This window comes from Tamandua tetradactyla, chromosome 4 (genome assembly GCF_023851605.1).
Source record: "Tamandua tetradactyla isolate mTamTet1 chromosome 4, mTamTet1.pri, whole genome shotgun sequence".
In the NCBI taxonomy this organism is placed as follows: Eukaryota; Metazoa; Chordata; class Mammalia; order Pilosa; family Myrmecophagidae; genus Tamandua; species Tamandua tetradactyla.
The window spans coordinates 25,067,384-25,089,999 of NC_135330.1; the positions used below are offsets into that span (position 1 = coordinate 25,067,384).

Sequence of the window (22,616 nt, forward strand, 5' to 3'; positions counted from 1 at the left end):
AGGGCAAGAAGCCTCTTGCTCAACGGATGATTTATGCTTTAAAATTTGGCTTGTCTTAAATTTATTATCTTCTGAATCAGAAAACTTATTACTCATGGTCATGCAGGTACTTAGTGAGAATCAGAATTTTATGTACTACTCTTATAATATCTAGGCCAGAAGACTGTCACACTTCAATAGTTCTCTGGATGTGATAAAACTTCAGCAATATATTCTATAAGACCTTTTATAAACTGAGATACTTGGGACCAAATTTCTGTTTTCAATTATATATTATCCATGTCTCTATTCAAAGAAGCCAGAAAGCTCTATTAGAAAAAAGGTTGCATAAAGTATAACAAAAAAGACATCAGAATGAAAAGACAAGCCATAGATTGGGTGAAAATATTTGCAAAAAATATGTATTTGATGATCTGATAAAGTACTCGTATTCAAAAAAGATTAAAAAAAACTCTTAAAACTCAACAATAAGAAAACAACCTATTTACAAAGTGGACAAAATATCTGAGTAGACACTTCACCAAAGAAGATATATAGACGGTAAGTAAGCATATGAAAAGATAGTCAATAGTTTATATCTTTAGGGAATTGCTAATTAAAATAATACTATGCCATTAGACTCCTATTAGAATGGCTAATCCAAAATGCTGGCAACACCAAATGCTGGTCAGGACGTGGAGCAAGAACTCTCATTCATTGCTGTTGGGATGCACCATAGTACCATCGATATGGAAAACAGTTTGGCAGTTTCTTACAAAGCTAAACATAGACTTACACATGATCCAGCAATGCACTCCTAGGTATTTACACAAATGAAATCCACACAAAAACCTGCATATGAATATTTATAGCAACTTTATTCATAATTGCCTAAAATTGTAAACAACCAAGATGTTCTTTAATAGGTGAATGGATAAACTATGGTACATCCATACAATGCAATATTATTCAGTGATAAAAAGCAATGAGTTTATCAGGCGGGCCACAGTGGCTCAGTGGTAGAGTTCTTGCCTGCCATGCCGGAGACCCAGGTTTGATTCCCAGTGCTTGCCCATACAAATAAAAAAGAAATGAATTTATCAAAACACAAAAACCCATCAGAAAAGGCTACATACTGCATAATTCCAATATATGACATTCTGGAAAAGTCAAAACTACAAACACAGTAAAAAGATCAGTAGTTGCCAGGGATTGGGGGGCAGGGAAGGCTTGAATAGATGGAGCACAGGGTATTTTGGGGGCTTTGAAACTATTCTATATGATATCATAACAGTAAATACATGGCATTGTGCATTTTAAAAAGCACGTGGAACAATACAACACAGAGTGGACTTTATGTAAACTATGGACTTGAGATAATAATGATATATCCTTACTGGTTCATCAAATGCACCCCACTTAGTTAAGATATTAATAATAGGGGAAACTGTATGTGTGTTTCAAGGGTAGCAGGGTGGCAAAGAAGGCCAGGGGAAATGTGTGTGGTATGTGGGAATTCTCTGTACTTCCTGTGCAAGATTTCTGTAAACCTAAAACTGCCATTAAAAATAAAGTCTATTAAAAAAAAAGATATTAGAAAACCTAGGTTATAATCTTGATTTTATCGCTTGCTGTGAGAATTTGAGCAAACCACTTAAAATCTTTGAAGCTCTCCACTTCTCTTAGATACTCCTCTACAACTCCATCCAGGAAATCATGATTAATCTGATTGCCCAATTAAATTTCTAAGACTATGTTTATTATGTTCAGTTTGTGCTCTAGTCCATTTGAAAGGTCAACTGACACATCAGCTAGGAAGCCCTCACTGGAATCTTGACAATGGCTAATCATGTCTATGCTTCTTTTTTTCAGACCAAAGTCTGCAGTATAACAAAGCGCCCAGACTTTACTGTCTCTGGCCAGTGGGAGGTGATCACAGAGCATGAAGGGACACAAGAGTCAGCCATCTTTGATGCTGTCATGGTCTGCACAGGTTATCTTACTAACCCGTATTTGCCACTGGACTCCTTTCCAGGTACTGCATTTTATGCAACTGTTGTCTTATGGGAACCATTCTGAGGCTTGATTGGTCTGGGGATGAATTCCTATGGCTGCTACATTAAACTGTTGAAGTTGTAAGGTATTTTTTCCCCTTATCAGTACTTTATGGTCAGTTTTTTTGGCTTTCGTTTGGTGTATATTGACCCAAACACCATATGACCACAAAACAATAGAATGACGAACTTCAGAAGCAGTTTTATGCTTCACTGAGATTCAGTGTTCCTCCTTAAATGGTTGACAGCACCCAGAAACTGTTCTATGACATGGGATTCTTAGACAAGTTGCTAGTCTCAGCAGCAGCTACACATTGTCAGAGTTGAGTTTAAATTTACACAAATTTAAATTTGTGAATAAAGGGGAAAAAATTGTCTTGTTTTGTTTTGCTTCGTGTAAAGCAAGTTCAGAGATTTATGGCACTGGGTTGATAGTCAACAGGGAGACAAGTGTTGGGAGAGAAGTTAGGACATCTTTGGATCTCCATTTCTTCCTTTGACTTTTGACACGATTCATGTTAATCCATGCCAAACTTCAATTGAATTTCAATCAGAGGGAACAGAGAATGCAAAGGCTTTGTGTATTCATTTGCACTACGAATTTATAAGAGTTGAAATTTTAGGACTCTTTCTCCTAACCATTAACCAAACTAAACAATGTCATAAAACAGTCTCATTGAATTAGAAAGCACCAAGTTAAATCTTCTTCCCAACGCAGGGAGACGACTGTCTCTGCTTGAACATATTCAATGATGAACACTCACCACCCCATAAGACAACCTGATCCTTTGTCAGCTCTTGCCTGTGAAACAAATCCTTGAGCAGTAAGCCACTCCAGATTCCCAGGAAGAAGTGCCTCCAAGAATCCAAAATGTTCCATGGCATAGAAAATGCATTGCATTTATTTAGCACCCATAGTATATTACATGAGGTACTAAGAATATAGAGGTGGCTAGGACAACATGTAGCCTGTACTAAATGAGTGAATAGAGGTTTGTGGGAGTCCAATGGGGGAATCACAGTCTAAATATGTCCCAGCATGATCCCAAGACTTACCTTAAAATAAACTTACTTACCTCAGTGGTTCTGGATCTGACCCCAGAGGTCACTCAATTAAGGTCAGATTAGTATAAAGCATATCTTAAAAGGCACTGAGGCATTGTGCTCATTTGAAAAGGATGAGCATGGGACCCAGGAGGTGTGGATTCCAGACTACACCACTAACTAGCTGTGTAATCTTGAGCCTGCCACTAAACCTTTCTAAACCTCTGTTTTCTGGGAAACTAGGGGATTTGGACTACTTTATGCAACAGCCCACATCACAAATCAAGCATGCAAAGCTCTATGGAATTGCAGTCATTCTCGATATCTATCTCACCAGCCACTACCAAGTGAGCCTTTGAAATCCCTGGATTGAAAGAGTAAAGAATTCTTTGAACTCTAAAGTGGCGTGATTCTAGACTTGAAATAAAGTCCTCCCACCCCCACCATCTCCTTTCCTGCCTCACAACAGACTTGCTTAGTCTGTATATATTTGCTAGGGTGCTTATTAATGGTTACAAAATTCAAATTCACTGAAGATACTTTTTTTAATTGTGCCACAGAATTTGGAGGTAATTTAAAGGAGGAGTTCCAAAAAGACCTAATAAAAATAACAGGCATTACAGTTAGAATAAGTTTTACCTTCCCAAGATGACTACTTTTATTCATTCATGTATATATGTACTTGTGTGTTTAAGAACACAATCACATTCCCCTAATAAAAGTTCTCACTTTGTCCCCTATAAGATAGGCGGGGAGAGTATTAGACCCATAGTAAACTCAGCCACAGAGTCTCTTTTTTGTCCATTTTGTGGCGCAAAACAGCCTGATCCAAAGAGAATCTAAAATAATCTGACTCATAATTCTATGAATTTCCTCAGGTTTATTCAGCTCTCTTTTCTCAGCAGTTTTCTAATCTATATTGGAACCCTGCACTGCATTAATATTTAAATTGGGTTGCTTCCTTGCTAAATTTTAAGTGCCCTGGATAGTGGTCGGTTTTTAACTGAGATTCATTTTAGATTTCTAATGATTCAAAGTGAGCTAAAGAGCCACGAGGTCTTGGTAAGGCCACCTCCTTCATTTATCCTCTCAGAATCCAAATGTATTATCATTTTTTCTGAAGAAAACAGGTTCTGTGTCCAGTATGAATTACTTTCAATTGCATAACACAACTGAGAGTTTTCTCTGAAACTCTCTCCATTCACACTTTTTATAAGATTTCGCATCAGTTGCCTGAGATATGCTATCTAATAAGACCAGCAGATTCAATTTTGGTATAACCAATATAGTCCCTTTTCTCTCAGAGCCAACTCTGGATAACTCAACAAACTCAGCCTGAGTTACAGTCACCAAGGTGAACTATTAGTAAACAGCCCCACTCACACAGATCTTTGCAAATTAAGACCATATTTTATTTATTACCCCACATCATCTAGCACAGAACCAGGCACATAGCAGGTGTCCCTAAAAAAGGATGCTGAATTGAATATAAGTACTGACTCATCATTCCCTTTAATTTATTTGCTATTGCTTCTTGCTTGTGAAAAACTACAAATAAATCAAGTATTGGTAAGTAGAACCCAAGTGTCCCATTGACTTCCATCAACTTCTAATGAATTCTTACACTTTCGCTTAATATGCTTCATACCAAATATTTCAGCTTAGTAAGTAACCATCAAGTAAGTCTATCTAGTGAGATGGAGTAAAGAAATAATCACCTGCTAATTTCTATGTCTGGTAAAATCATGTATTCGTGTTTCAACATTTTCTTAAACTAGGAATAAACTAGTCAAAACAACTTAAATCATTGATCAAATGGATGCCATCAACTGAACCATACTCATGGTTCATTCACTGATCTGTAAATTCTCCATGTGATTTATTTCTCTCTATAGGTATAAATACCTTTAAAGGCCAATACTTTCATAGCCAACAGTATAAACATCCAGATATATTTAAAGACAAGAGAGTCCTTGTGATTGGAATGGGGAACTCTGGCACAGACATCGCTGTAGAGGCCAGCCACCTGGCAAAACAGGTACAGTTTTTATGTTATTTAATAAAAAGCTTTATCTTAAGATGCATGTCTCATGTAAACAGGGTTTGACATCTTGATCAACTGTAAAGGAATTAAAATACCTTAAGTGTGTACATGCATGCACACACACATACACACGCAGAAACACAAAATAGATTGTAAAAATATTTGTTTTTTCTGTGAATGTCCATAAATTTCACTGTAGATTCTAGGTGTCATCATTGCTCCAAAGCCAACTTCTCTGACTTATTATTTTTCTTATTTTCCAAGTCAACCAACAGGAGCCACAGGAGACCTCTCTTCCTTATTCAGTCCCAGAGGTCAGAAAATCCTGACAGTTTTTCCTTGCAAAGGTCTCCCATTTATCCTTCCTTTCCCTATTAATTGCCTCCACCCTGATCAGGTCCATGTGACCTCACATTAAGGCTATTTCACTGTCCACCTAATAACTGTAGATACAGTTAATGTTTAATTGGAGCTCACTTTGTGCCAGTACTTTATACTGAATGACGTCCACCAATCATCGGAACAAGTCTCTGAAATAGATACTATTAGTATTTCTGACAACTGATGATGAAACTGAGGCTTAGAGAGATTAAGTTACCTGCCTAAAGTCCTACCACTAGTAGACAGTAGAGCGAAGTCTCTTTGATTCAAAGCCCAGGCTCCATCGCTGCAACCCCAGCCATAGTCTATCCCCCCAGGCGCTCATGACAGTCCATCCAAATCCCCAACACCAACAAATTCTCAAAAATCCTCCTCTCAATATTATGTTCTCATATTGAAAAACTTATAATAATTTCCCTAATCCAGATAAATAAATTGTAGATGCATAAGCCCACATTACAGGCTTCCCCATCATCTGGCCCAGATTTGCCATTTTAACTTTACCCCCACTATTTTCCTACAACTGCAGCCAAACAGGTCTAATCTGTGCCCAGGCTCAAATTTCTCCTTCCAGTTTCTGTGTCTCTGTTTTCACCTTTGCTCACTCCCTCCTGCAGTGCCCACTGCCCTTTCTGGAGTACTTAAAATGCCCAAGTATCTCATCTTAACACAAAGTGGCTTCTCCTTATTCAGAATCGATGAGATAATTGTAACTGACAGTCCTCAGTTGAAAATTTTTAATTCTTCGTATTGTAAATTACCATCCTATTATATGTGTCCTCTTTCCAACGATGCTGTAAACTCAGAGACCCGTCACACAACAAATATATGTTAGTTGTTGGCTTCTGATGTGCTGTGTTATACAAGGTACTGGGGATACACTGGAGAACATGACAACAAAAACAGATACCAAAGAAAGAAATATAAATAACTAGATCAACGGTTGCAAGGGGAAAATAGCTGTGAAGAAAATGATTGGGATTGATGCTCCCTTCTGGACTTTCAGAAAAGAATTTGTTGGAGTTATCCTGGAGGAAAAGGAAGGGGGCCCTGAACCAAAAATTCCACGAGTCCATCCACTCTGCCCACCACATGTGGGTAGCATGTTGTTATTTGTAATTCTCTAATCATTTGGAAATTTTTCAATCAGAAAATGTGCTTTGGCACACATCTTATTTCTATATCCACAAAGAAATTCACCTCAGTTTATGATATGATTCACATCTATCAAATGTTGTATCTAATTCTGCATGATACAGGGAGGCAGGTTCAGTGCAAGTATGTTTCATGTCAGAACCACAGATGCCTCTATCGTTCTTGCCACCGCATTTCCCATGTTGTACACACAGCCCCTTTATATTATAAGGTCAAAGAATATATATAAATAAAAATACTGATATTATAGCTGTGGCCACCGTGCCCAGTTTGGTGGGGGGAAAATCTATTAAATTAGCTATTTTTGCATCTGCGAAGCAACAGTTTGGTTGATTAATATTTTTTTTGTTTGGTTTCTGTTGCTGTTGTTTTACTTTTTAAGTAGTTGTACAGGCAACTCCTTTTGTGTAGGTACCAGCACAACTCATAGCCCAATGAGCTCACTCAGCCAGTAAACTCTAATAATCAATCAACCTATAGGAAAAAAAAAAAAAACACCAAAGCTAATTTTAGTCTTGAATTTTACTATCAGTTCAACCAAAAGTTTGTGTTGAAACCCTTTCTAGACAATTCCCAATTGCTGCCATACTCTGTTCTTATTGGCTATGATTATAGTTAGTGTACAAAGTTGTAATCCAAGGGTTTGCTATCTGTCAACACGACTCTTTAAGCTCCCTATGTCTTGACACAGTGTATCATTCCCCAGGTGCCTAGCAGCAAGCCTGGCAGAAAATAGGTGCTCGATAATATGCCCCATGTCCTTGTACTGCTCTACATATTCAAACCATATATTGGATTTGGAAGAACTAAGACTGTTTTGTCCGGGGACTACTTTGAATGTGATTGACTTTTTGGTGTATTAAAATTCAAAACACTTCTTCTCGCATCTCCACGTCAACCCAAGTAACCTCTGTGATTGCTTGCAGGTGTCGCTCAGCACGACTGGAGGGGCATGGGTGATCAGCAGAGTCTTTGACTCGGGGTACCCATGGGACATGGTGTTCATGACGCGATTTCAGAACGCATTCAGAAATTTACTCCCAACTCCAATCATGAGTTGGTTGTTGGCGAAAAAAATGAATGGCTGGTTCAATCATGCAAATTATGGCTTAGAACCAGAAGACAGGTAATTACAGCATCTCTGCTGAGGGGGATTAGGAAGAAAGAGACGAGATCCTTCCAACGGCATTCACAAACCAGAAAATAACACAGCAATATAATCAACTACAAAGGAAAACTTGGTAGAAATTTACTTGGCAATAATAGCTAATGGATCTTAAGCACGCAGAAAGTGAAAAGTTCACCACCTTTTAATAAATATTATTATGATCTCCCTTTTATTGTGGAGAACCTAAGGCATCTTAGCAAATTGCAGTCACTTGCCCAGGCTCCTTCAGTAATAGGTGAGCTCTGCAACCTCGTTAAGGCTACAGAAGCTCTGTAAACTTCAACTGCAGCAATCAAAAGAAAAGAATTTGTCAATGACTTTGTTGTCAATAGCAACACACCTTGTTCCATCATGTGGAAAAAATGGAAAAAAATCCTATAGTTGCCCTTTACCATCTCTCTAATGGCAGTGACTTCTTGCCCTTGTCAAAGTGGTCTTGATTTCAGTCTGTCTTTTCAGTTGCAGCCTACAACTTACCCCACTAACAAGAACCGAAGGTCTTTCCTCATTCATAAAGTTTGAACCATAACATTCCATTACCAGGTGGCACCACCTCCTGGAGATCCGGTCTGATTTCCCTCCAGATTTCCCTCTGGACCAGATGGATTGGGTGGGACCCACATGCACAGCCCCCTTCCCAACTTCATGCACTTCTGCTTTACTCTTGCTCCTTCTGTTTTTCTCTCAGATACCTTCCTCTAGCCTTACTGTCCTTTTCCCTCTTTATTGCCTCTATTTTTTTCCTCCTTATTTCTTACCTACTGTCTTCTGTCTCCTATGTCCAATCCTCAAAGGAGTTTTGACACTTTCTACAGGAATTTTTTTAACCATTAGCTTTGTCTAGCCTGGATGGTGTCTCATGGACTCTAAAGAAGTTGATTTGATCCCATATATCATATAAAATGTGAAAGAAGCCTAAGGAATTATGATTCCTGCTCCCTTAGTCATTAATCCTTTACCATTTCCAAAGTCTTTGCATATATACTACTTCACATTTTATTCATCCTACACAATGAACAAGGAGTGACAAATGTTAGTATCCCTATTTTAAGATGAATAGAATAAAACCTAACAGACTTTGTCACTTTCCTGAGACTGTACAAGAAGCCACCCTCCCTACCTTCCTGCCTCCTATTCCACTGACTTTCTATTTTACCACATTCTCCCTTTCTGTGAATTTACCAAAGATGCTCAGCTTATAAAAAAATCCTCTCTCAAAGGGTCTGTCTTGTGAGTCCAAAGATAAAGCCAGAAAAAAGACAATTCTTCCTCTGTTCCTTTTAAATACACACATTTTCCTTACATAGTTGCTTCCTAGGAGAAAGAAGGCCTGGAAAAATCTTCCAACAGTTCTCAATAGACACAGAAATCCCTGGTTTCCCTTAGTCCTTCAGCATTCACTTTACAATCACAGAGATAATCGAGTTCTGAGAGTCAGTAAGTGAGCTGTACCTAGAAAGAGCTCTGGCCTCCTTCTCCACAGGCTTCCAAACTCTAGTAAATGATAAATAGATTTTATAATCCTTCCTGGACATTCCTGAATCTCCTCCCACCGACCTAACTTCTCCCAAGACTCTCAACTCCTATCCAGACAAAGGGAAAAGCACCAGAATGAAGAGGGGAAGGGAAGGAGGAGAGAGGGCTGGCAGTGTTGTTCATTGGCAGATCTCGTCACTGTCCATTTTTTGCTTAGGATTCAGCTGAGAGAGCCTGTCATAAATGATGAGCTCCCAGGCCGTATCATCACTGGGAAAGTGCTCATCAAGCCAAGTGTAAAGGAAGTGAAGGAAAACTCAGTCATATTTAATAACACTGCAAAGGAAGAGCCTGTTGACATCATTGTTTTTGCCACTGGATACACCTTTGCTTTCCCCTTCCTTGATGAGTCTATCGTGAAGGTTGAAGATGGACAGGCATCGCTGTACAAGTATATCTTTCCTGTACATCTGCAAAAGCCAACACTGGCTGTTATCGGCCTCATCAAGCCCTTGGGCTCCATAATACCAACAGGAGAAACGCAAGCTCGATGGGCTGTTCGAGTCCTGAAAGGTAAGTATATGAGAAATAGTGGGGCACATTTGTCACATGATTCGGAATCTTGAAAATTTTGAGATCATCCCGAGCTTCCATCTTAAACAACGGAATATTTAAAAGAGGTATCCGTTCTATTATTCACTGAGCTGCAGAATCATAATCAATTTGTGTTATTACCCATACAAAAGATAAGTCAGGGGTCAAAATATATAAGCTGTGTTCACCTGTTGAGTTATTTTGACAGCATCAACTGGTTCAATGAACGTGCAATAAAATTCAATCAACTAAATGACAAAATTCAGTCAAATCCATTGTGAGATTTTGTCATAGCAAATAACTAGTGATATGAAAGATGCTCCTCTTTTTAGCTGGCAGCATTACTGCTAGGAGTACGCCACCAGTCAGCCTAAATTTTTTTTCAGAAGAACAAACAAGTAGCTGGATACTAAGAGGAGACAGTTGAGCAATAGCAAACCATCTTTACCCACTAAGTAAACACTAGCCCTAAAGATAAGTTGCATTTTTTTGTTTATCTTATAGGTGTAAATAAGTTACCACCATCAACTGTCATGATCAAAGAGGTTAATACAAGGAAAGAAAACAAACCCAGTGGGTAAGTTAATAATTCATACATCCTATTTGAATTATAACTAAAATAATGGCAAAGGTGTAAGAGTTAGACTGGAGAAAAAGAAGCAACTGAAGACAAGAAAAGAAATCGGATAATCTGTTTAAGAAGAGAGGAAGGAAAGGGATGTTGTAAAGTGTTAATGTCCCTAACCATCAGCACTTCAGTGAGATTCTAGACCAAAAGTGATTGACCCTCATCTACCAGATACATTACTCAATAGCTTATTGGTAGCCAGCTGGCAAACGATTGTGTTTATCCACTCTGTCACCAGAAGGATCTGCTCTCTCATTTATTCAACAAGTCCTTATTCAGATCGTGGCTTACATCCAGTTGCTCCATGGCAAGAGTCAGCAAACGAAGGGGTGCAAGCCTTTTCCAGACAGACACGTTTTTGCCTTTTACCATTTTTAAATGGTTGGGACAAGTATCAAAAGAATTATAATATTTTACGATGCAAGAAAATTATATGAAATTCAAATATCAGTGGCCATAAATACAGTTTCTGTAGAAAATAACCACACTCATCCATCTAGATGTCTATGAGCATTTTCAGCAGCAGAGTTGAAGTAGCTGAGACGAAGATCATGATATAGCCTTCGATGCCTAAAATATTTACCATCTGGCCTTTTGCAAAATAAGCTTCCCAACCCCTTCTCTGGTGGAGTTGTGTCCACTTTTGCTCTGCCCTGTGCCTAAAACTTAAAGATTGAGGAACATGGTAGGAAGATGACCAGTGAAGCAAGGAATCTTGGTACCCGCTACTCTCACTCCTAATTCAACCAAAACGTCTTGGGTTTTATCTGTTTCCCATAACTGGGCTTTGATATAAATTTTCCCTTGAAGAAAGGTTTGGTGGTAGAAAATAAAATTTTAAAATCACTGCAGTTAAAATACTTGTTACTTCTTTCAGCCACATCAAATGCGGTCCTAACTTTGTCAAAGTGCTAAGTCCCAGAACAATAAAAACATTTTTGATATCTCTTCTTCATCCTCAACTTGGAATATGATTTGACCCCCATTGTGAAACTCGAGCGTAAAATAGATAACTTACAAAATCATGACTCCTAAAGGGTAGAACTAAGCAATGCAAATGCTTCTGGTCACAAAGGTCAAACAACGATCCTAGCACCCAATGTCAGTATTACAGGGAATTCCATTCTATTGGTTTTTGTGACTTTTTACATTATACAGATCTAGTAATATTTTTTAGAAGGATTTAGGAATAGAGGAATTACACAAAATACTGTGTATTAGATGCATACATGATATGCATTGCGAGTTTTCAGAGCACTAGATCTATTGTGAGCTTTCGAGCACCACTGAAAACCACACATATGAAGTATCACTTCAAGGGTCCCGTCCTGCAATTAAATAGAATGAGACCATTAGCAGTTATGATTCTACCTGTGGGATTGAAGGGAAGAACATAGAAACCATTCTAAATTCTGCAACAGCATTTGTTAATTTGTGCTAACATTACATGATTTTTATTCTTTTTGTCTTCCCCTTTTTCCCCAATCTTCCTTTTATAAGGTATGGTTTGTGCTTCTGCAAAGCCTTACAGACAGACTATATCACATACATAGATGAACTCCTGACCTATATGAATGCAAAACCCAACCTGTTCTCTATGCTCCTGACGGACCCACGCCTGGCATTGACCATCTTCTTTGGCCCATGCTCACCATACCAGTTCCGTTTGACTGGCCCAGGGAAATGGGAAGGAGCCAGAAATGCCATCATGAATCAGTGGAACCGAACATTTAAGGTCACCAAAACAAGAGTTGTACAAGAACCCCCATCTCCTTTTGCAGGCTTCCTTAGACTCTTCTGCTTTCTGGCTTTGCTTGCAGCCATCTTCCTGATTTTCCTTTAAGTAAAGATTTCTTAAATGGCTTTGCAGGTGCACAGAGTAGTTCCTCCACTGTGACGGCATTACCTTCTTAGCCATTGACCACACCCAGATAGAGAAGGCCACGCCCATCCCTGGCTGGCCCCAAGGCTACCACTGGCATTCCTGAGCCTCTCCCAGCTCCACCTGCATCTAATCCTAGAGGATAGCTACCAATATATCTTTCTGTGCTTTAAGAGTGCTGGGAGGTTCCAGGTTCATTGTAGGAGAGCTGTCCTAGACAGCATTCTAAGTGGTCAGACTTCTTTTCCACATAAACTATTTTTGTAGATAACAACTAAAATTCCCTACTTCATGAAAGATTGCATTGTACTTAAATGAGGCTATTATGGGCTCAATTTATTAAAAAGAAAGAAAAAAACTAGAAACATTGTTTCAAGTGGTCTTTTGTTTAAAGGTTGGGGAAAAGAGGAAAAGAAAGAGAAAAGGGGATGAGGGGTCTATTTATGAAGCCACTAAAAGGATAGAGAGTTCATCCACTTCAGATGTTTCCCTCTGGCTATCCTGAAACACTTGTCACTAAAAAGAAATATCTATATAATGAGTCAGTAGTCACAGTCATTTGTTAAATCCTAATTTCTCAGTTACACCTCCTGTCTCGCTCATTTGAGCTCTCTCTATATTTTGGGGGATATCTGGGCAATGACCACTTTAACTCCTTCGTGCTGGAAAGGGTTACTGACCTTATAAGGTAGAGGAATGAAACTGGTTGATGTTCTTGGAAAGACAGTTTTCAGGGCCTATCTGGCATAGGATTAATCTGGAGGCCTTAGGCTTCTGAAAAAATAAACTCCATGTCAAAAGCAGGTTTGGGCCAAATTAGACCCAGTCCTTGATTCTTTCTCACAGTTTCACCTGGGCGAAGATGTGATTCACAGCCAGAAAAGGTTGTGCCTTCATTTCACTTCATTGATGGGCCTAGATGGCAAACTCCAGATAGCAAACATCTCAAACAGAGATCCATGGTTTCAATGGGGGGAAAGTGTTAAAAAAGTTATCGAGTCAGGGAAGAGAGAGTTCTATAGATAAGTACAGATGCAGATAACTTTTCAACTGTGGTCTTCTCTTCTAGCCAATCATATCCTCCTTCTTAACTTTCCCCCTGACATTTCATTCTCAATATAGCAACTCTTAATGAAAAATTGCCCTACAAATTACAATCTAGGTTCCTCTTGGGAATCCTCTTCTCTCCCTTGAAGCAGAGAGAAGTTCAGTGTCCAAAGTGAGACAGGAAAGGTGAACTACCCTGCCCACAGGGCAAACTATGAGGACACAGACTGGTTCCTGGACCTAATCTCATCTACCATACTGAGACTGGCAATACAAATAGACGATGACCAAACCATCTAGAACAATGGAACGCTGACCCTCAACCTCTGCATCAACCAGCCTGAGAAGTCAAACCACAGCTTCTGTAGCAAACACTCTACAACATTCAGAACTTGGTCAATGACCGTCAGCTTCCCTACTTTTTGTCCCTGCTTCCAACTCCGTACCAGAAAGCCTAATATCCTCCCCAAACCAGTCACATGATATACCCTGCTTCTCGTTAGCCCACTCCAGCTTCTCCATACCAACAATCTCCAATCATAGCATATCTGAAGTCTTCCCTTGTTTTCATTATAAAGCTTTTCCACCCCCGTCTGCTTTTGAATCTTTGCCAAATGCAAGTTATGGTGAGTGAATCCCTTGCTATAGCAAACTCTAAATTCATAGCCTGTCTTTGTTTATTTCAGTAGTTTTAAATATATTGTATAAAGAGGTTACATATGACCATAGAAGCAGTTATAACAACCGCACATTTTATAATACTTTAAATGAATAAAATGCCAACTATTATCTCATTTAATCCTCACAATAACAATATAAATAGTTTACTGCACAAGTAAGAAAACCAAGACAAGGAGATGTCGAGTGATTTGTACTAGATAACAAAGTCGATAAGTGTCTAAGTCAGGATACATGTCTCCAGAACATACATCTCTATGCCACCATTGAAGGGCTCTTTACCATTTAAGCCCGAGGTTTCCAATGTTCAAATGCCTTCAAGAATCTCGATAGTGCTATCATAAAAATCGCGTTACAAAGGTATAACTCCATGAAAGAATCTGTATGTCTCTCTCCCTTTTCGGTCTCCCTCTGGGTGTGTGTGGGCCTGTCTACCTGCCTGTCTCTTTGTTGATGCCCAGTATTCCCACTGTGTCTGGGATTCTGCGGGCCCTTTATGTACGTCTCTATTTCTGAATCCATGGTCTGAATCTCCACATGCGTCTTTTTTCCTCGTTTATCCCTCCCTCTTCTTATTTGGCTCCTGGACTCCACTAGGCATTTCATCTGAGACATTTCATCTCCAAGGGCAATTTTACATCTTCTGAAATTCTTTTAAATGTATACAAATAGTCCCCTCTGCTGGACTAGTTTTAAATAAAGATGTCTATTTCTTTATATACCGATGCTCTGGATCTTTCAATGTGCCCCACTGCAGGGGAATCTCAGACAATGGGGCCCCATGCTCAGGAGCCCAGACTCTGCCACTTATCAGCAATGTGATCCTGAGCAAGTTACTTATTTTTCCTAAGTCACAGTTTTCCCTTCTATAGGATGAGAGTTAAGGGTATTAGGATGATTAAATGGCATGATCCTTATAAAGTGCTTAGTATGAGTACTGCACATGGTAAATGTTCAATAAATGATAGCTGTTAGTACTATCAAGGCCTAAGCAGGATGCATGTTTTATTACTTGCTTTATTTCTTCTGGACCTAGCTCTCATACTTTCCACCAAAGTATGTCATCAGCCTCTCAAAACACTATCTCCAAAATTAACTTCATTGTTTTCCCCAATAGCCCCCACCTCCTGATATCATCCTCCTTACCCTCTGTAGGGAAAAATTGTATTTCAGTAAATAAATCTACGTCGTCTAGAGCACACCCTTTTGGGATACCTTATTTTAATTTCATAGGAATTATTTTACAACCCTGTAAATTATAAGTAACTGATGGCAATACTATCTATAAATATACATATGTCTGGTAGAGATTTAATTGACTTCCCTCTCCCACTGTAGTAAAAATTAGCTTTGTCTCCTTTAGCCATTCATTTCAGTTTTCCCCATCTATAAATGTGTGTCTGTTCTTTAAATTCTCTTTTGGGCTGGTTGTAGCATCTTAAACAATTCCCTCTTTTATGACAGCAAGTCAGCTTTAACCATGCAGACAAGGGCAATGTCCTAAAAGATGACAGGGCAACAAGATAGAAGGAACAAAGTTCCCTGAATGACCCATAAAACAAAGCTGACTTGCCATCTTGATGAAATGACAAACTGATAAAATTGTTACATGAAAAGGAAATAAATATCTGTCTTATTTTGATCCATTATATTTGGAAGGCTTTTGCCACACCGGCTTAGCTTTTACACCAACTAATACATAGGATGCACTTTCCCAAAAGTCTTCAGTGAAACCTTCCTCATGTCTCATGTCCTCATGGACTGAACTCCATCAATACCTCCTTCTAAGGCAATCATTTGCAAGGGGAATAGACTCCCCTTATACCAAAAGACCCACCCTGGAGCTGGAAGGTAATGTCACCTTTCCCAGAGATACACAGGGCTGCTTTGCAGAGGAAGGGTGGAAGCTTAAATGAAATAGAATTATTTAAGAAAAGAAAGAGGATGGGACAGAAAAACTACCAAGAACATCCAATATTCTGTAAAATTATATATAACTCTTAGAAAGAATGCAAGTCTATGTATGTTGGCATGGAGTCATGCCTACAATATCATGGAAAGTTAAAAAAATGTTAGTGTATGAATATGTGTGTGTGTGTGTGTATACATATATAGAAAATGGTGTGGAAGTACCATCCTATAGCATCAGTTACCTCTAGAGAGTGAAATCGTCAGGAGAGGCAGAGGAGAATTTTCACTTTTAATTATAATCTTTTATGTCACATTTTTCCTCTGATTTTTATTCCTTTTGACATTTTTTTTTTTAATGGGGAATAAGGAAGACAAGAAGTCAGAGAAAGAGGGAGGGATATGAGAAAATCTGGAAGTAGGCCAACCTGTGTCCTGGGAGAAGCTGATTCATCTGGAGCACAGGCTCCTCTACTTGGGCAACTTTCCACATCCCCAAAGGCCTTCGTTGGGCCTTTCGTTCTGCAGCTGGGTCGGGACCACAGGTCCTTCTCTGTTCCCGTCAGGGTAGGAGAGTGGAAATAATCCCCTGTTGTGTACTATCACGTTGGATTTGGGAGTAGGTGTTCTCCTTACTCTTCACTGAAGCTTTGAAACCACCTCTCTCCTTTTTCCCTAAAACTTCAAGTCCTTTAAAGTTCAGGCCATTACACTGTACCTCCTGCCTCCATCCTTTTTTTTTTTGCCATTACCTATGAACTTTACAGACTCCCAGGTTATCCCCACTCATTCCTTGAATAGATCTCTGACTCAGTGTCTCTCTCTTCACCACAATTCCTGTCATAATCCTCAGTGATTTCAAAGTCCAAGTAGACAATTCTTCCATGCCGTGTTCTCTCAGTTCCTTAACCTGATTGGTTACCTCTATGGATTCTCTCCTCCACCTTGTCTCTCCCAGTCATGACTTGTTCATACTCTAGACCAGTGCTTCTAAAAGAACTTTCTGCCACCATGGGAATGTTTAGTCTTTGTTTTCTAACACAGTAGCCTCTAGTCCCTTGTGGTTATTAAGCACTTGAAATGTCACTAGTGCAAATGAGGAAATGAAATTTTAATTGTATTTAATGTTAATTAATTTAAATTTAAATAGCTATATGTGGCTAGTGGCTGCTGTATTAGATGCCGCAGGTCTTGATCTTGTCATTCTCAACACACACAAGCCTCCAGAGTTTGCACTATGAGCATACCCCTCTCCATCCTAATGTCATATTATAGATGTCGTATTCTAATGTGGTATCCTCTTCAAACTCCTGGTAGTGTAATTTCACATTTACACACACTCTCAGCTCCATAGTCCCCTCTCTCATTCATATCTGCATGCAGAACACCAACCCTGGTCAAAATCCAACTGTCCACCTATTTCAAACCTCTACCTGAGCAGCTGACCTCAGTTGGAGGAAACACACTCAACACTCGGCACCGTAACTGATCACTCGTCAATTTCTGATACTGCTCTACTGCCCCTAAACCCTACTAGAGTTCCCTAATCTGTTCACTCCCTAATCTCTTAGATGACTATTTCATCACTCCTCACACCACAAACCTATACCACTTCCTCTCCGCCTCACTCTCAAATGAGAAGATAGTAACAATTAGCAGAGATTGTCAATAGATTTCCACCAGCACATCTCCCAATCTGCTGCAGCTGTGCCCATATACTCTCTTTCTATTGCTTAGGATGAACTGCTTGTGCTCCTAATGGCAATTCCTGTGCTAGTGCTCTAGATCCCTTCCTTTCACACTTACCCAAGGACATCACTCCTATGATTGTCTCACATCCCTCCCAAATCATCAGTTTTCCCCTTTGTACTGGATTATTCTCTGCAATATATAAATATGCCATGTTTCCCACTTTTGGATAACTCTTCTGGACCACACATCCCCTTTGATTAAAATTTCTCCTCCTCTTTACAGAAAAACTCCTCTAAGGAGTTGTCTCTGCTTTTGCTATCACTCCTTTCTCCTCTTCTATTCTCTCCTGAACCCACACCAAACAGGTTTTTGTCACCCCCACTCTACCTAAGCAGCTCTTGCAAGGGCCTCCGATGATCTCTGTATTGTAAAATTCAGTGGTCAATCTCAGTTCTCATTTCAACTTAGTCCATAACACCCATAACACAGTTTACTACTTGTTCTTTCTCAAAATAACCGTCTTCACTTGGCTTTTTATTTGTTCTCCTTCCATCTCACTGGCTACTCAGTGGTCTCATTCTCTTTTGCTGCTTCCTCATCATCTTTCTGACCTCTTAATGCTGAAGTGGCCCAGGCCCAGTCCTTGGCCCTTTTCTCTATTTTTATCAGACCCTTATGATCTCACCTGGTCTTGTGACTATAAATCCTCCCTCTATGCTAAAAAATCCCAAATTTTTATCTCCAGCTCAGACTGCCCCCAAGCCTCTAGGCCCATATATCCAATAATCTACTTGACATTTTCGTATGGATGTGCAATGGGCATCTCAAACTTAAAATAATCTAGACAGAACATTTTTATTTCTTGCTCTAGTTTGCTAGCTGCCAGAATGCAACACACCAGAGATGGATTGGCTTTTAATAAAAGGGGATTTATTTTGTTAGTTCTTTAGAGGAAAGGCTGCTAACTTTCATGTGAGGTTCTTTCTTATGTGGGAAGGCTCGGGGTAATCTCTGCTGGCCTTCTCTCCAGGCCTCTGGGTTCCAACAACTTTCCTGGGGGTGATTCCTTTCTGCATCTCCAAAGGCCTGGGCTGAGCTGCGAGTGCTGAGATGAGATATGCCAAGCTGCTTGGGCTGTGCTATATTGTACTCTCTCATTTAAGCACCAGCCAATTAAGTCAGATATCATTCATTGCAGCAGGAATGCCTCTTAGCCAACTGCAGATGTAGTCAGCAACAGATGAGGTTCACATACCATTGGCTCATGCCCACAGCAACAGAACCAGATGCCTTCACCTGGCCAAGTTGACAACTGAATCTAACTACCACATTTCTCTACCCCCAAAACTGATCCTCTCTCAGTCAGATTCCCTCTGTTAGAAACTATTGAAACCCCAGTTGTTTGAGAAATAAATTTAGGTGTCTACTCTCTCTTTTCCTTCACATGTAATCCATCTGCAAGTTCTGGCCCTCAAACATATACTTGAGTTTGCTTCCCGGTGCCTGCCCATGCAAAAATAAAGAAATATATATATATATCTTGATCCCAAAATCTTCTCTCAATATCCACTACTAATCAGTCCAAGTATCTTGCACCTAGACTCCTACAATATGCTCTTTGCTAGTCTCTCTGCTGCCACTTTTGCTCCCCACCCCCACACCCTGCAACCCATTCTTCACATAGCAGCCGAAGTTATCTTTCAAAAATATCAGTGATATCATGTTACTCCCTTGCCATGGAAGGCAGCCTCTAAGACGAACTCCACTCCTCCCTGCCCCCTGATATTCACTTCCTCTTGTAACCACTTCTTGAGTGTGCACAGTGTTTACTGACTCATGTCTAACAAAGAGACTATAGCAGAAGCAATGGAATGTTCACTTCTAAGATTAGGTTATAAATAGACTGTGACTTCTGTCTTGGATGCTCTCTCTCTCTCTCTCTTACACACACACACACACAACACACATACACACACATGCACACTGGAGGTAGCAAACAGTTCTATAGTGCATTTCAAATAGCAAGAAGCTGTTTTCAACCAACAGGCACTGAAGACTGCAAGTTTGCCAGCAGCCACCGAGCTAGCCTAGATCTTCTGAGACCTGTCAGCAGTCTCATGAGTTAAGCCAGAAGCAGATTCTCTGCAGCAAAGCCTGGATTGTAGCCAGAGGCACCCAGGTAAACTGTTTCTGGATTCCTGACCAAAAGAAACCATGAGAGAATAAATGTTCATTGTTTTCTGGTTTTTGTGTGTTTGTTTGTTTGTTTGTTTCTGCAAAGACTTTATCACACGCGGGGTGAGGTCTCAGTATTTCTTGGTGGCTGCTTTCGTCATGGAGGAAAAAACTTTGCTCAGCCCCTCTCTCTTCCTCTAGGCATGGGTGGGTGTCCCCACCCTTTTCTTGACAAACTTGAGAGCTTGCTTGTCCTTGGAGACCTCAAGTAGCTCCATGGCATGCCAATTGCACACTTTCCAGATTCTGTGCCTTACTTGGTGTTCTTGGTGAGGCGCCCACAGCAGGACTGTGCCTCCGCTTGTTCATGCACGTACTTGTCACCTTACGGCCCTCCGCTGAAGCCAGCGGCGGGAGAGGGGAACAGAACCATGGTTGCTGCCTTGCGATGGCGGCCACAGGGGAAGGGCCCTGTTCATTGTTTTAAGCTGCTAAATTTGGTGACTGTTTTAGTTCGTAAGCTGCCAGGAATGCAATGTGCTAAAAATGGAACGGCTTTTAAAAAGGGAATTTATTAAGTTGTAAGTTTACAGTTCTAAGGCCATGACAATGTCCAAATTAAGACGTCCAGAGAAAGATGTTTTAACTCCAAAGAAAGGGCTGATGAAGTTCTGGGTTTCTCTCTCAGCTGGGAAGGCACATGACTATGTCTGCTAGCTTTCTGTCCTGTTTCATATGGCTTTCTGGGGGACGTTTTCTTTTTGCAGTTCCAAAGGGGTCTCTGGCTGTGTGACTCTGGTGGCTCTGAGCTTCTTCCAAAATGGTTCCCTCTTAAAGGGCTCCAGTCAGCAACCCCACTTCGAATGGGTGGAGACACATCTCCATGGAAACCACCTAATCAAAAGTTACCACCCACAATTAGATGGGTCCCATCTCCATGGGAGCAATCAATAAGATCCCACCCAGCAATACTGAATGAGGATTAAAGAACATGGCTTTTCGGGTGTACACGGCAGTTTCAAACCGGCACAGTGACAATTTGTTACACCACAATAAATAACTAATACACCTGCTTAATTTTCCGAAGTTTCCTCATACTTCTTAGAATGAAATCCAAGTTTCTTAATCTGACTTACAGAGACCTTTGACATCTGGCACCTGCCTATGTTCGACTTTATTCATCTCTTATTACACTTCCCCTCACCCACCACCTTGTGCCACACTGGACTTCTTTCAGTTCCTTGAATACCGGGGTGTTCATTCACATAAGGGCAGTTGCACCAGATCAGAGGTCCTCAGACCGTAGTCGGAGAACCCCAGGGGTTCTCAAAATCCTTACACAAGGTCAAAACAATATTCATTTCGATTCCTGGCCCATGCATTTCCCAAAATCAAATAAACAAACAAAAAAATTCTACACATGGTGCTGCAATAACGGGATATTCACCTGGTAAAAGAACGAAATGTGACCCCGGCCATACAGCAAACAAAACAATGATATTCATAAAAATATTAAGCTACTATTTTCCTTTTTCCCTCTCTTTCTCTCATAAGTATACAATCGAGTTTCCCAAAAGCTATGTGATGTGTAATACTGAACAAATCAAAGCAAAAACAAATATAAGAATCCAGCTGCCGGGCGGGCCGCGGTGGCTCAGCGGGCAAAGTGCTTGCCTGCTATGCCGGAGGACCTCGGTTCGATTCCCGGCCCCAGCCCATGTAACAAAAAACGGAAAAACAAAATACAATAAAACAAGAAAATGTTTAAAGATGTTTCCCTTTCTTCCTTCCTTCCTTCCTTCTATCCTTCCTTCCTTCTCTCTGTCTTTCCTTTAAAAAAAAAAAAAAAAAGAATCCAGCTGCCTTCTATCGAAAGCTAGACATTAAAGAGATTTGCAAAAATGTGACACAATTATGCTTTTGTACTATTTTATTTTGGGAAATACGTTATTTTTATTAAAATGTGTGAATTATGTTAGCATATATTATGGGTTATTTTGTCATTTTAAAGTGAATTACAAGGAAATTTTTTTTAATTTCTCAGTTTTAATTCCTAATATGGTAAGTACGAATAAATGAAAATTCTTTCAGTCTCCAACAATATTTAGAAGTAGAAAGCGCTCTCGAGACCAGAGCTTTGATCCCTGCTGCCATGGACTATTTCTCTGCTGAGAATAAATCTTGAAATCATGATGGGCTCTTTCTTATCATTCAGAGCTCAGCTTAAATGCAACTTCCAATCTAAGTATGCACTTTGTCACTCGCCATCATATCACTTTTGCATTCTCCAGAGATTCTTAGGGAAAGTGGTCATAGCAAAGAAAGTGCTAGATAAAAGCTGGAAGATTAAAATGGAGGGAAACAGGAGAGACAAACAAAGCAGACACAGGGTGGAAGAGGAGAAAAGACACATTCATTCATTAAACAAATATTTATTGAGCACTGGCTTTCCATCCAGCGTTAGGCCCGGTGCTGTGCTTACAGCAGTGCATAAGTCAGACAAAAACCCTGTTCTCAAGGAACCTATAAATAGACTGGTTTTGGTGATAATAGCCATAAAGGAAGGAATAGAGAATAATATGATCGAGAATGACTGGATGATCTGGTCATAGAATATTCTCCTGGAGGCAATGATGTTTAGTTGAGACCTGATGAAGTGAATGAGTCAGTCAAGAGAAGAGACAGCAGAAGAGCATTTCAAGCAGGAGAAA

The 22,616-nt window shown here is 39.9% G+C and overlaps 1 protein-coding gene and 1 long non-coding RNA gene across 5 annotated transcripts in view; one reads left to right on the top strand and one right to left on the bottom strand.

The window, feature by feature from the left end:
- FMO1 (flavin containing dimethylaniline monoxygenase 1) overlaps nucleotides 1–13,557 on the top strand; it is a 31,149-nt gene extending 17,592 nt beyond the window's left edge. For all 3 annotated transcript variants that reach the window (XM_077156947.1, XM_077156946.1, XM_077156948.1), the window contains 6 exons: nucleotides 1,852–2,014; nucleotides 4,973–5,115; nucleotides 7,584–7,783; nucleotides 9,519–9,874; nucleotides 10,400–10,472; nucleotides 12,024–13,557. In XM_077156947.1, coding sequence (XP_077013062.1) covers nucleotides 1,852–2,014; nucleotides 4,973–5,115; nucleotides 7,584–7,783; nucleotides 9,519–9,874; nucleotides 10,400–10,472; nucleotides 12,024–12,366 — 1,278 coding nt within the window. In that variant the 3' untranslated portion in view covers nucleotides 12,367–13,557. The remainder of the gene's footprint in view (nucleotides 1–1,851; nucleotides 2,015–4,972; nucleotides 5,116–7,583; nucleotides 7,784–9,518; nucleotides 9,875–10,399; nucleotides 10,473–12,023) is intronic.
- The window catches only part of LOC143680618 (uncharacterized), a 275,278-nt gene that overhangs the window by 92,358 nt on the left and 160,304 nt on the right, over nucleotides 1–22,616 (bottom strand). The window lies entirely within an intron of this gene.